This window comes from Falco cherrug, chromosome 12 (genome assembly GCF_023634085.1).
Source record: "Falco cherrug isolate bFalChe1 chromosome 12, bFalChe1.pri, whole genome shotgun sequence".
In the NCBI taxonomy this organism is placed as follows: Eukaryota; Metazoa; Chordata; class Aves; order Falconiformes; family Falconidae; genus Falco; species Falco cherrug.
The window spans coordinates 4,508,621-4,520,709 of record NC_073708.1 but is presented as its reverse complement, the minus strand read 5'-3'; the positions used below and the strand labels follow the sequence as shown (position 1 = coordinate 4,520,709).

Here is a 12,089-nt window from a genome sequence, read left to right as displayed (position 1 = left end):
ACCTGGCAGAAATAAGTATGGTACAGAGAAATCTGTTAGACAAAAAGTTCATATTTTACAGAAGAGACATTTTTTTGATTATGGAGGAAGGAGAAATCTTGGTATGTCATTCAACAGAAAGGCAACAGATACTAAAAAAAAAGAAATGTACAGGAAAATGAAGGTGTGGTTAGAAACTTTCTTCTCAGTGGTATGACTCAAGCACCATTATCTCCTGTTTAGTACATGATACGTCAGTAAAAATAGAGGCTCACCCATCCTCCCTGTTCATGACAGCAGAGCCATATATGTTTGTCCTTAGATGTCTGAAATGAGAATGCAGTGTAAATCAGCATTTTACTTATCTTATTTTTTTTGAAGAGTTGATGTCTAACAAAAGATTTCTGCAAAAGTCACGGTGAGTCCAGATATATTTGATGGAGTTATGCTTCTTTCTGATGGTGTTCTTTTTTAACTGAGCCAGAAATAGTGTCATTACTGATGTTGCTGTGGTAATGGCACTCTACATTGATGTCTGGAAGTGCTGAAGAGATTTTTCTCATAGGAACAACCACAGTTTTCTTTTTTCCTCCCCTCTAGTAATTGTTTCAATATTATAAGTTGATATGTTCATTTATCACTGAAATCATTATTAATGAGTGCTGTTTTTCTTTGTCACATTGCCATGGCAACTGGATGACACGTTTGAGTAGAATTATCTGCTTCCAGATGGGGATCTTCATTCATAAGACTTGCCTACTGAGAATTTTTGCAGCATATTCAACTTAAATTTCTTCTTCCCTTGCCCTTCCAAAGAGTTTCAGGCTAGAGGCATTACTGCTTTCTGGTTTATATCCTGTGATGGATTTTGTGGTGGGTGTTATGCTTGACAATATTTCTGTCTTTTATTTGTGGTTCATTTATGTTGTTTTTCTTTTGATTCAGTTGGGCTGCTTTTCTTCAGTTTGGTGTTTGCTGTGCTAGTCTTGCAAACCCATTCCTTTCCCATTTGAGTTGTTGAAAAACTTGTTTTTATATGATATACCACACAATGGAAGACAGTACTTGATCTTTTACTTTTACACATGAAAGGAGCATAAAGATATATTTCTCTTTATATATGATATACCACACTGAGTGATAGTGTCCTAAGATTTTTACCATATTCACTACTCGCTTTTTAGTTTTGTACAGGAAAGGTGCATAAAGATGGTTCACTTTTGGTTTTGGTGTGAAACTGTATTTTGGAAAAAGATATTACTGTTTAGCAAGATAGAGCACGGCAAATATGCATAGAACTTTGTATAATTTCCTTTACCCTGAACTTCTTACAGTTTTAATGGTCTTTTTGACTGACAGACTCTAATTAGGTCCTGCTTGATCTCAGTCAACATTCCAGGATTTCTCTGGGTTCATTTCTGATCACTCAGACCAAAATATCTCAAAATAATAGTAGAAATCAGAAGGTAAAAATCAAAAGGTGAATTTAGCATCCTTTAATTCTTCAATTCCAAGTGCACTCTTTATCTTATCAAGCAAAACCTGGTTAGCAGTTTTATGCAAATACCTAAAGGTGTTACCTTTAGGGAAGGCATCAAAGGCCCATTCCTCCCACATACCTTTACTCTAATTTTCATATTCACTTAAAGCCATTAAAGACCGTACACCCCATGACGTACTTCAAGGTCCATCTATTGCTTAAACATCCATTCTTTTGCTTTTGGAGCACTTTCACTGTGACAGTAACTTCAGGGCAAGAACAATCTCATAAATAGCTCGGAATTTGTGATTTCTGCACACCATATCTTATATATATCATATCTATAGAAGACAAATGTTATCTTCACCTAGTCAAAAAAGTATACATATATATAGTTGTGTCCTTCTGATAATAATCTAATATAGAAGACCTTTCTTCTGCAAATAGTTATTTGAATTTAATTTCTGCATTTAGTATATTTGAAATAATTAATGTGGTCTTATCTGTGAATAAGGTGTTACACATCAGACTCATTTCTTCTCTGCTACTCCAGCTAGCAGTGTCCTCCCTAGCTAAGCTGCTCACTACCACCTTCTCCTTTGCACCCTTTGGTTGCCCTTTTGGTTGACCACTTATTGTAGTCAGCAGCCTCGGCTGGGAATGTGCTGAATATTGAGTGGTCCCATTGCTTTCAGGAATTGTTCTGCGTGTCAAGTCTGTACTTAAAAAGACCTGTGACAGGCCCATAAAAATGAAGAGATTTTACAGTTTTAACTTGATCTGGGGGAAGAAAAAAGGAGCTCATCATGAATGTGAAGGGTAAAATTTGTGTCACTGAGTACTGTAAATGCTAGAGAGAGACCTACGAGCAAAATTCACTGTTTCTCCTCAGACAACAGGCAGGTTGCTGGTATAAATATAAACTGTCAGCTGTGATTCAGGTAGTTAACATCTATTTAAGCAGCTTAGTTCAGTGGCTACTGAAATTAGTTAGAGGTGGGGTTTTTTCCTCAATGTGTTGGCTAGTTCAGAAAGTGGATGTTTCCAGGTATGCCTTGTCATACATGGGAAGCTGGAGGACTTGCAGTCAGCTGTAATGTTGCCAATACTTTAGATTTGTGCTCTCTGTTTTAAGCAAAATATTTTGCCTGTGATAGGAAATTACAAGAGCTTATGAGTAATAATACTGCTTCAAACTTAACATTGCTGATCCATTCCCTTCATTTCTGTGTGTATCTGGTAACAGTTACTTATGGCTCAGTCCTTTTTTCTGTTCTCATTAACCAAAATTAGATTGATCACTGGCTTTCCACAGGCCAGTACTGTGTTTGCCTTTTTGTCTGGTATTGGTACATGCACCACTTGCTCAAAACACATGGGTTTGGTGGAGTTGCTAGCTGCTTGGTACTCCTATCTGTTAATCATTTATTTAGGCACTGAAGCCTAAGTGTTGGCCACTCAGCCTGCTTCTTCCTTGATGTGCTTCATCCCTAAGAGGTAGTGTCTTGGCCTTTAAGGCAGATCCTCAGCATTAGATTGTGTCAAATTTGCATTGCTTTTTGAGATAAAAGTAGAGATTTCTCATGCTCAAGCACATACCATATAATGGAGCCATGACATTAATACTAAATTTGGTAAGACACACTGTATTAAAAGACTAGTTCTACTAACACGTGCAGAAGCAGGTGTCTTCTACTCTTACCCCTGATTTTTTTTTACTCTGTATTCTTCTAAGGAGAAGGTGGATTTCTCAGAAGTAAGACTTGTTAGTTGACACGGTGTATTCAGCTTGTCCTGAAAACGTGATGCAAAATGACTGGTTCATTTTTGGAAACTTTCTTGCTGCTGCATGTCTGAGGCATGAATTGTCCAGGCATCTGCACTTCTGCAGTTGGTTGGAGGGAGGGAAGATTAATGCCAACTGCGCTGTGCTGCACAGGTAATTGAATAGTTATTATAAGTAAAGTATTGGGGGGAAGCACATTTACTAACACTGTTGTAAATATCTGTGGAAATTACACAAGGAATCTGTGAAAAGTTCTTTGCCACCATTTCAGGGCTACTTGGAGCATCTGGTAAAAGCAACATCTGATGGAACTGCACCCATATTCACCGTGAATTTGAAATTAAGTTTTTGAGAACTTTCCTTGAAGCTGGAAAGGAAGCATAGCCTAGAAATTCACACAACCACAAAGAGTGGGAGCAGGATGCCTGGGCAGCTCAAAGTGTTCCTTAAATGTCCTGTGTCCATGTCACGTTGTAATCCTTACCCTCACCTGGCCCAACTGTGTCCACAGATTCTCTAACATCTATTCTCTTTATGAATCCTACACCATTCAGGGGGATCTCCCCTGAAGTTAGTAACAAGAGAAAGGCTAAAGAAAACATCAGATAAATCACCTGACCTATAGCAACAAACAAGAAGCGGAGGCATTCACTGCTTTTGTTTGCTTCAGTCTTTAGTAATCCTGGTAGACCTTGGGCTGCCCGGTCCTCTGAGTCAGAGGACCACAACTGCAGGAACAGTCAGTTTTCATTTGTGGACACTGAAAGTGTAAGGGACCAGCTGTATCAGCTGAACGTTCACAAGTCCATGGGGCCTGATGGGATTTATCCCAGCGTTCTGAAGGAGCTAACGGATGTTATGGCAGGACGCCTCTCCATCATCTACCAAAGGTCTTGCGAGTCTGGGTAGGTCCTTGCTGACTAGCCAATATTACACCAATCTACAAGAAGGATGTGAGGAAAGACCCAGGAAACTACAGACCTGTTAGTCTAGCTGCAGCACCTGGAAAAATTAGGGAGAAGATCATACTGGGTACTGTTGAAAGGCATTTATTCTTTAGAATTTATTCTATTCTTTAGAATAACGCAGTCATCAGGCACAGCCAGCGTGGGTTCGCAGGAGGAGAGGCCTGTGTAACTGGTGCGATACCCTTGCGTGATAAGGTCACCAGCCCAGGGGGTGAAGGGAAGGCGGGGGATGTAGTTGTTCTGGATTTTAGTAAGGCTTTTGATCCTGACCCTCGCAGCATCCTTCTGGACCAGCTGCCCAGCTGTGGGATGAGCAGGTTGGTGGTGTGCTGGGTGAAGAGCTGACTGAAGGGCAGAGCTCAACGGGTCGTAGTGAACGGGGCTACGTCTGGCCGGCGACTGGTCACCAGCAGTTTTCCTGGGGGCTCCATTCTCGGCTCAGGCTGTTCCATGTTTGTCAGCCGTCGAGGCAGGAGTTGAATGCACCGTAACGAGTCTGCTGACGATACCAAAGGCGGGGGGTGCAGGTGACTCTTGAGGGACAGGAGGCCTTGCAGGGGGATCTAGACGGATTGGGGCGCTGGGCTATGGCCAGTGGGAGGCACTGGGGCAGGCTTCCCAGAGCGGTGGTCGATGCCCCAAGCCTGTCAACGTTTACGAGGCGCTTGGCCAATGCCCTTAAGAACGTGCTTCAGCTGTTGGTCAGCCTTGCAGTGGTCAGGCAGTTGGACGAGGTGGTGGTTGTAGGTCCCTCCCAACTGAACTGTTCTAGTCTGTTGACTCAGTAAAAGCAGCACAGATTTGTAAGTAGTAATGGTGCAGTAATTACAAGAGGGCTGTCATGATGGTGATGATGATGGTGGGTTCTCAGCTCAGACATCCGAGCAGCGATGCCTGGCCACACTCTCTTACAATCAGTTAGAGAAGAAATACAGCATTGTTTCCAACAAACCCCCTCCTTCCTGTCTTGCCTCCATCCTATTGAACCCTTTATCATTTATAAATCATTTATAAATTTATAAATCTGATGATAGTGTTTATCAATCAGGGGCTTATTAGTGCCCTGGTCCACTTGCTATAAGAGACAATGTCTTCCAAGGAAGCATCCCTTACATGCAGTCCACATAGGATAGTCTGCTACCAGGGCACGCGCTCGGTGTTCTATCACAGTTAATCTCTTGGGATAAGCAGAAGACACGTTTCAGAGGTTATTTTTGCCACTGCACATCAGGACCACCATACCTTACTTGGTTTTTTTACAAGGCTGGGTTGAACATGCCTCTCTCATTTAGTTCATGTGGACTAGCTGCGGGTTGTGCAAACTTCCTTTGTGCTATTTTTCTCTTTCTCATCTGTTTTCCTATTCAAATCTGTACATGCAGCCGTGGGAGTTTTATGCTTTTTCTGCATGTGGGTTTTATTGCTCATCACAACAGTGATCATTGTAGCATTGAGAAAAATGTAAGTTAGATGTTGCAGTCAATCAAGTACTTCTAATTCCCAGGCTTTATTGTGTTCAGCCTTTTTGGTTTTATGAATTGTCACCTCCAGACTAGCTAAATTACATTTTAAAACGAAAAAAACCCACCAACTCTGAGTTGTTCACATTTGCTGATCTAATAATGTCTTAAATTCTTCCATCTGTTTTGAGATGCTGCATCTGAGATGCTGCTATTTGATACATTCACAGTTTTATTTAAACTCTATAATAAAAAAAGCATATAGATACAGACATGCAAAACCATGTTGTATTTTTTCAAAAAAGATTGGTTTTCAAGTTAGGCTTATTTAACTTACATACTCGAGTTAACAGTTTACTGAAAACAAGCTTCCTTGTAAATAATTCAGATATTTTTTTTTTTGTAACAATACAGTAACACAGAAAAAACTATTTTTGTTTTGTTTTTCCCTTAGCAAGTGAGAGAAATTGCTTGAAAACCCAAAGAAAAAGAATAATGTTTGTGCGGTTTCTTTTAATTTGCCAAGATTTGGTCTTTTATTCCCAGTGTACTGTGTCATTAAATTTTGTATTAACATTTTCAACTTTGGGGTTTAAAGTTTCTCTTCTGCGTTATATATCCTGGCTGGAGGAGCGTGGGTGCAAAACTCCATGTTTTTCCAATAGATTCACATGCTACAAAGATAACTAGAGGAAAAAGTGGCTGAGAAAACGCAGTGTTGGTACTGCAAGCATTGGATTCACAGGCTAGAGAGAAGAATCATTTTTACCAAAATCCCATCTTGTCCTGCTGAAGGAAAAAATAATCCCTTTATTCAAGCTTTAGGTGTGGCCGTTTACTTCACTGTGGGGTAGCACATGTATGTTAGATAATACTTCTGTACTGGCACTGGAGCTGGGAGTTTATTATTTGAAGAGCCGAAACGCCTAGCTGATAAAGGGCAAACCAGGAATCTTTTCTGATTACTTATTTCATGCTGGATTTCTATCTGGGTAATATTCATGTGCAGGAAAAATGGTCGTGGAGGGGGAGTGGGGAGAGGAGGTTGGTCAGCATGGAGCCTTTTCTCCAGAAGCTGTTATATGACTGTGCGTTGTGTACCTTTTGCTTTAGCTCAGTTAAAAAAACAGTGCAGGGGGGGAAATAAAAATAAAAAAAACCACCAAAAAATGCAGTGGGTTTTGGTGTTCGCCTTTTTGTTTTGCTTGGGTTTTTTTTCCCACCTTTTAACTTAAATAGCCTCCATTAGTATTGCTTTTCAAAGGAGTTTTTTCAATGCAAGGAATGTCCATGAGCAGACTCCTCTCTGTAGTATCTACTGTACGCTGCTTGTTTGCACACTGGCAAAAGAATTCAGGGAGGATGCAGAGACAAAGAACTTGTTTGTATTGAACATATTATACAGAAACTAGAGATCTGGGGGAGAGTGCGCACTGAACATCCCCTGGTCATGGTGCCGAGGCTATACCATGGACCAGAGAGCTACTGAACCATTTGTGGAAGCCAGAACTGGAAATTATTACTGAAGCTTCAGTCAGAAAAAACTTCGTTGGTATCAGTCACATTTAAGCCTTTGAAATGATATACATGTAATTTTTAGTTGCTTTGCTTAATTAGGGTCTTTTCTAGTCAGCTGTTTTGGTTTTAGTTTGGTTTTTTTCCCCAGCTGTTGAAGTACACTGGTTCAAATTTTTTTTTCTTTTTTTTTTTTTTTTTTTCTTGGTGCTCAGATGAGTATAGGATCAAACCAGTGGAAGAGGTCAAATACATGAAAAATGGGGGAGAAGATGATCAGAAAATAGCAGCCAGGAACCAAGAAAACTTGGTAAGGATTGAACTTATCACTTATCTAATGAAATAACATGGCTCTGCTTTTGTAATGAAATATGCAACATGCAGCACATTCAAACTACAGCTTACTTGCAGCAAGAGGATTTTCTCCAGAATGTCATAACTCTCTGTGAAGCTTGCATAGAAGGTGTGAAATACTACTTGCTTGTCTTTCTGAATTAGGCTTTAGTTGATCTTGGAGTGAGTGCTTCCACGATTATACTCACTTACCTCCTTTGCAGATCCAAATATACACACTTTGATATGTATATGTCTGTATTACAAACGAGTCGGTAGTAAAGTAGCAGTGCACTGCCATTAAGAAAAATGACCTACTTACGTAGATATTATTTACTCTGCACTTCCTGGTTTTACATATTTCAAAATTCACAGGAAAAGCAGTTCAGAATAGAAAACACAATATATTCTTAACACAGCAGTCACAAGAAACTATGCTGGCCCATAGTTCCATTTATGGGAAGGAAATCACAGGTAAACTTAATGTGCCTTGAAGTAACTAGGGTGCTGTTAAAGTGGCTTAAAAACCACAGTTGAGTCACTTCTGGCATTTCTGAGAAGTCGTTTCTTCTCTCCTAAAGCTGAAGGAATGTAGATTTTGTAATTGGCTGACTGGGGCTTTTCCCAGTTTAAATTTTTGAAGACATCCCACAATCATAATAGTTGGGTGCAAAATCTCACATCTGGTTCTACTTGTTCATTGCAGCTCTTCCTCCTCTAGGATTGTGTTTTATTTCCCCTCCATCAGCAAGACCAAGGGGGGAACATCAGCAGCAGCTTTCAGTGGAACCATGACCATCATCACCAGCTGAGGGTTTGCCTTTTGCCATCATTGGGTAGCTGTACAAAAATCCACTGTTTGAGATATTTTTTTTTTTTCTTTTCCTGAAGATGTAAGTGAGCTCCAGGCAGCCTGATACTTTATATTCCCTCTTCTAGACACACATACTTGTGTTACACAACTACATGTGCATTCCTGTAGTAAATAGCAGAGTTTATTTTGGTGTCTTAACCTCATTGTTCAAGTGGTGGTTGAGCACCAGGCAATGTGATTTCTGCTTCGGTCTCCAGGTTAGGTATCTGCCACCTGCAATTTTGCGTTGCTGATGCTCCAGTGGGCAGTGCAACTTCAGCTTGTAGCAGGATTTTGGGGTTTAGTGCCTCAGAAACATTGCTGAGAAAATCACCTTTTCTAGCAGCATCCACAGTGTATTCAGCTTTATTGCCAATGTAAGCACGTTTGTTTTGAATTGGAAGTGTGACTGCAATAACTTTTTGCTTATTTTAGAGACCCTGGTGCTTTGTTGATAAATAGAGAAAAAGCAAGAATGAGCACAATCCTAATCTTTGTTTGGTTAAAAAATGGAAGAAGCTTTGCAGGTTAAATTTTAAACTAGCCTTCAGCTGTAGTTAGAGTATTTGCAGAAGGTAACATGCCACTTGAATGACAACAAGGAAGAGTTCAGGAAAGCTTAGGTCTGCTGAGGTGACACAGTTGCTGAAGGTGTACTCAAAACTAGGTAAGAGCTACTTTGCACTTTCGTTGGTGCCTGCTTGCTTGTAGCACCTAAGTATTAGCCCAACTAAATTTAGAATGAGGCATTTCTACAGCGCAAGTGCTTATTCTTTTACTTTTGACAGGTTGTGTTTGATGGGAGCAATGGGTTTGTTGGAAAATATAACTTAATACGGAGTTGGAGGGCTGGTATAGCTCTCTGTCATGTCTGTCAGGAGGAAAAAAAAGGCAACAAACGCAAGAAAGTCTTCAATCAGACAGGATGTATATACTTCAAAACAAAAACCATCTTACACACCAAAAAGGCTTTATTTTCCTTTTCCTCATCTTACTATAAGGAGATTACATTGTCTGTAATGTATGCAGCTTTTTAATCCTGGGAATTGTCAAGTCCTTGTCACTCCTGGGCTTTTTAAAGGGGTTTCACTGTTCCAGTTCTCCTTAGTAGACATGTTTTACTTCACTGCTTAGAAGATGGGTTAAGCTACCCATCACTCAGGCTTTAGTTTTCTTAATGTGTGAAAAGTTGGCAAGCGCTTACATAATCCCGTCTTCTCATCAGCCATTTCCAGGCAACAGAAATTTTGGGAACAAGAAAAGGCGGTGGGAGAATCAACCGACCCTTTTCCCTCCTCTCTTGTTTCTTAATCCTACATTTCTTTATTGTCACGGGGTTGTTAATTCACATCTCCTTCAGAAACATGGCCCAGATGAGATGTATAACCTGAATGGCATTATAGTCTGTTCCATGGGAACTGCTCCGGTGTGGGTTATCTTATCCTCAGATACTTATGCTTGAATTATGTTATTCAGATGCCATCAAATTTTTCAGTCTCATTATCGTCACCGTTACTTTTTTAAGGTATTTTGAAGTCTCGCTTAAAAAAAAGAAAAAAGATCTCTGCTCAAGTGAAAATAAAACCACTTCCCTTATAACTTAGGCTCTTTGATGTGGTAGCATTTCTGCCTTTGGTACTGCTGTATTTCCAAGTCAGGGGGGAAAGAAGGTCACACAAGTGGATAAAGAGAATGGGAGGACATAGCAGTCACCAGGCAAATTGTCATTTCATGCCAGGGTCCTGTGATCAGGGCCCCAGGCTTTTATTCCCTGTAAGGAGAGAGCTGGAGAAGGACTGGTACAAGCGTGGCTATCTGTGGGAAAAATTAGGCTCTGCCAGTGAATCACCATCTTCTCAGCTTCAACCTGAGGCTTAAGCAGGGCTCAAAACTTGAGCGAGTCTGACATTGTCAAGCAGAAATACTGCTAAGATGTAGTGATGATGGAAATGGCTGTGCTAGGGCCGTACGCCAGGTGAAACAGAAGATGCTCTATGTGAAGACATTTTCTGGCAGAATCAAAGGCCTCCTTGAATTAAAATGTAGGCTCTTGACAAGGAGGGCCAGGGCAGAAAATAAGAAAGGGTGAAAAACCCAAGTTTGTTTTAGACTCTTTCGAAGTCAGTTATTGCTTTCCTGCCATTCCTTCGTATCCATTAGCCCGATTCACTTCTTTACCCAGGTTGTTTCTCTGGTTCTGCACTTGCTGCTGGGATCTCACTGGTCCTGGCTTCATTCCTGGTAGCTCTGCCTCCAGGCACCTTCCTGAGCATCCTGCCTGGGATCTCCATCCTCAAAATGAAGCCAAACACATTGCACTTGGGAGGGAAAATCCTGGCTTGACAGTCACACATCCTTGTAGCCTGCAGATGGGAATGGGATGTGGCAGGATTAGGTGCTGGAGAGCTGGACTTAAACTGCATGCTGGCACTTACAATAGCTGCTCAGCTAGAACAGGGATGTTTGGAATTAAATCTGTAATGAACTAGTAGATGGAAGGAAGGAGTCATTTGTACTATATACGTTTTTCAATCACAAGTGTAGGGTTACGGATATATAAGAAAACATGGAAATTGTGTTAGTTTTCAAATGAGATATGATTGTGCGTAGAAGGTCATGATGTATTTTTATTCCCAGAGGTAAATAAGCAACTGTGATGTTATTCGTGGGTTCAGAAGGCGGAGGGCTAGCTGTGATGGTTTACAGGCCTCCTGGGCTGGCATGACAGGCAGGGCAGGCGGGCTGGCTTTGCCCAGGTACAGCCAAGACGATGCTGTCTCCACGTACAGCTTGGTGCCAACATGCCAAGTGAGGTGGTGACTCCCCAGGTATTAAAACTAAATCTCAACTCCTTGGGGGATCCACAGTGGCTCTGCAAAACCCTGCTGGGACAGAGGTGAGCTCTCCTGCGTTTCTTCATCTTTCTGGAGGGACTATGGCTTGTTTAAGGATTTTATGATATGCCTTCTCCAAACCAAAGAGAGTTTTACCAACCTGGAGTTTACCACTCAGCAGATCTGGATGGGTTTTTTTGGCCCTAAATATTAGCAAAAATTAATTGTGTCTAATCACATATGTCACATACCTGGGTTTGTTACTCTGGAAAGCTAAAATGCTAAAAATCAGAAAGCGTTAATATTTTAAAAGGCCGAATCTATTCTAAAACATACCTGCTACAAGCAGGTATGACTGGAATAAGTAACATGTTTTATCATTTCTAAAGATCTATTAATTTTTTGTTTGAAAGGGCTCACTGTTTAGCTCCACACCATCATGTTAAATATACAGAATACAATCCTAACAGCCTATTTAACATTCATAGTAGGACAAGTTTAATTGTCCTCATTTCCATAGTCTTGCAGCACTAATGGCTTTCCGTTGCAAAATTTTATTGCCAGAAAAGGTAAAAGAAGAAGGTGTGTTGTATTCGTGCAGCTTAGCGTTGCTTTGGCAGACTTGATGAGCTGTATCAGTTTTCCTCCGAGATGGTCTGTAATAGTACAGATACTTCTGAAAATATCAAATCCCTAAAGCTACATTTTTTTGTGTTAGGTGGTTAACTCAATATTTGTTGCAGTTCAGTTTTTGGATGTTTTTTGTAAATTTTGCTAATAGAAGTCTTTTTCTGTTCTGCATTGGCACAAAAGGCTACTTACTGGGATTTTTATCCTTTGTTATCCAAACCCTCAAAACAATTGGGCATAATCCTCTGTTT

The 12,089-nt window shown here is 40.6% G+C and overlaps 1 protein-coding gene across 3 annotated transcripts in view; it reads left to right on the top strand.

The window, feature by feature from the left end:
* The window catches only part of C12H1orf21 (chromosome 12 C1orf21 homolog), a 125,106-nt gene that overhangs the window by 68,557 nt on the left and 44,460 nt on the right, over positions 1–12,089 (top strand). For all 3 annotated transcript variants that reach the window (XM_055725107.1, XM_005443321.3, XM_055725108.1), the window contains exon 3: positions 7,404–7,498. In XM_055725107.1, coding sequence (XP_055581082.1) covers positions 7,404–7,498 — 95 coding nt within the window. The remainder of the gene's footprint in view (positions 1–7,403; positions 7,499–12,089) is intronic.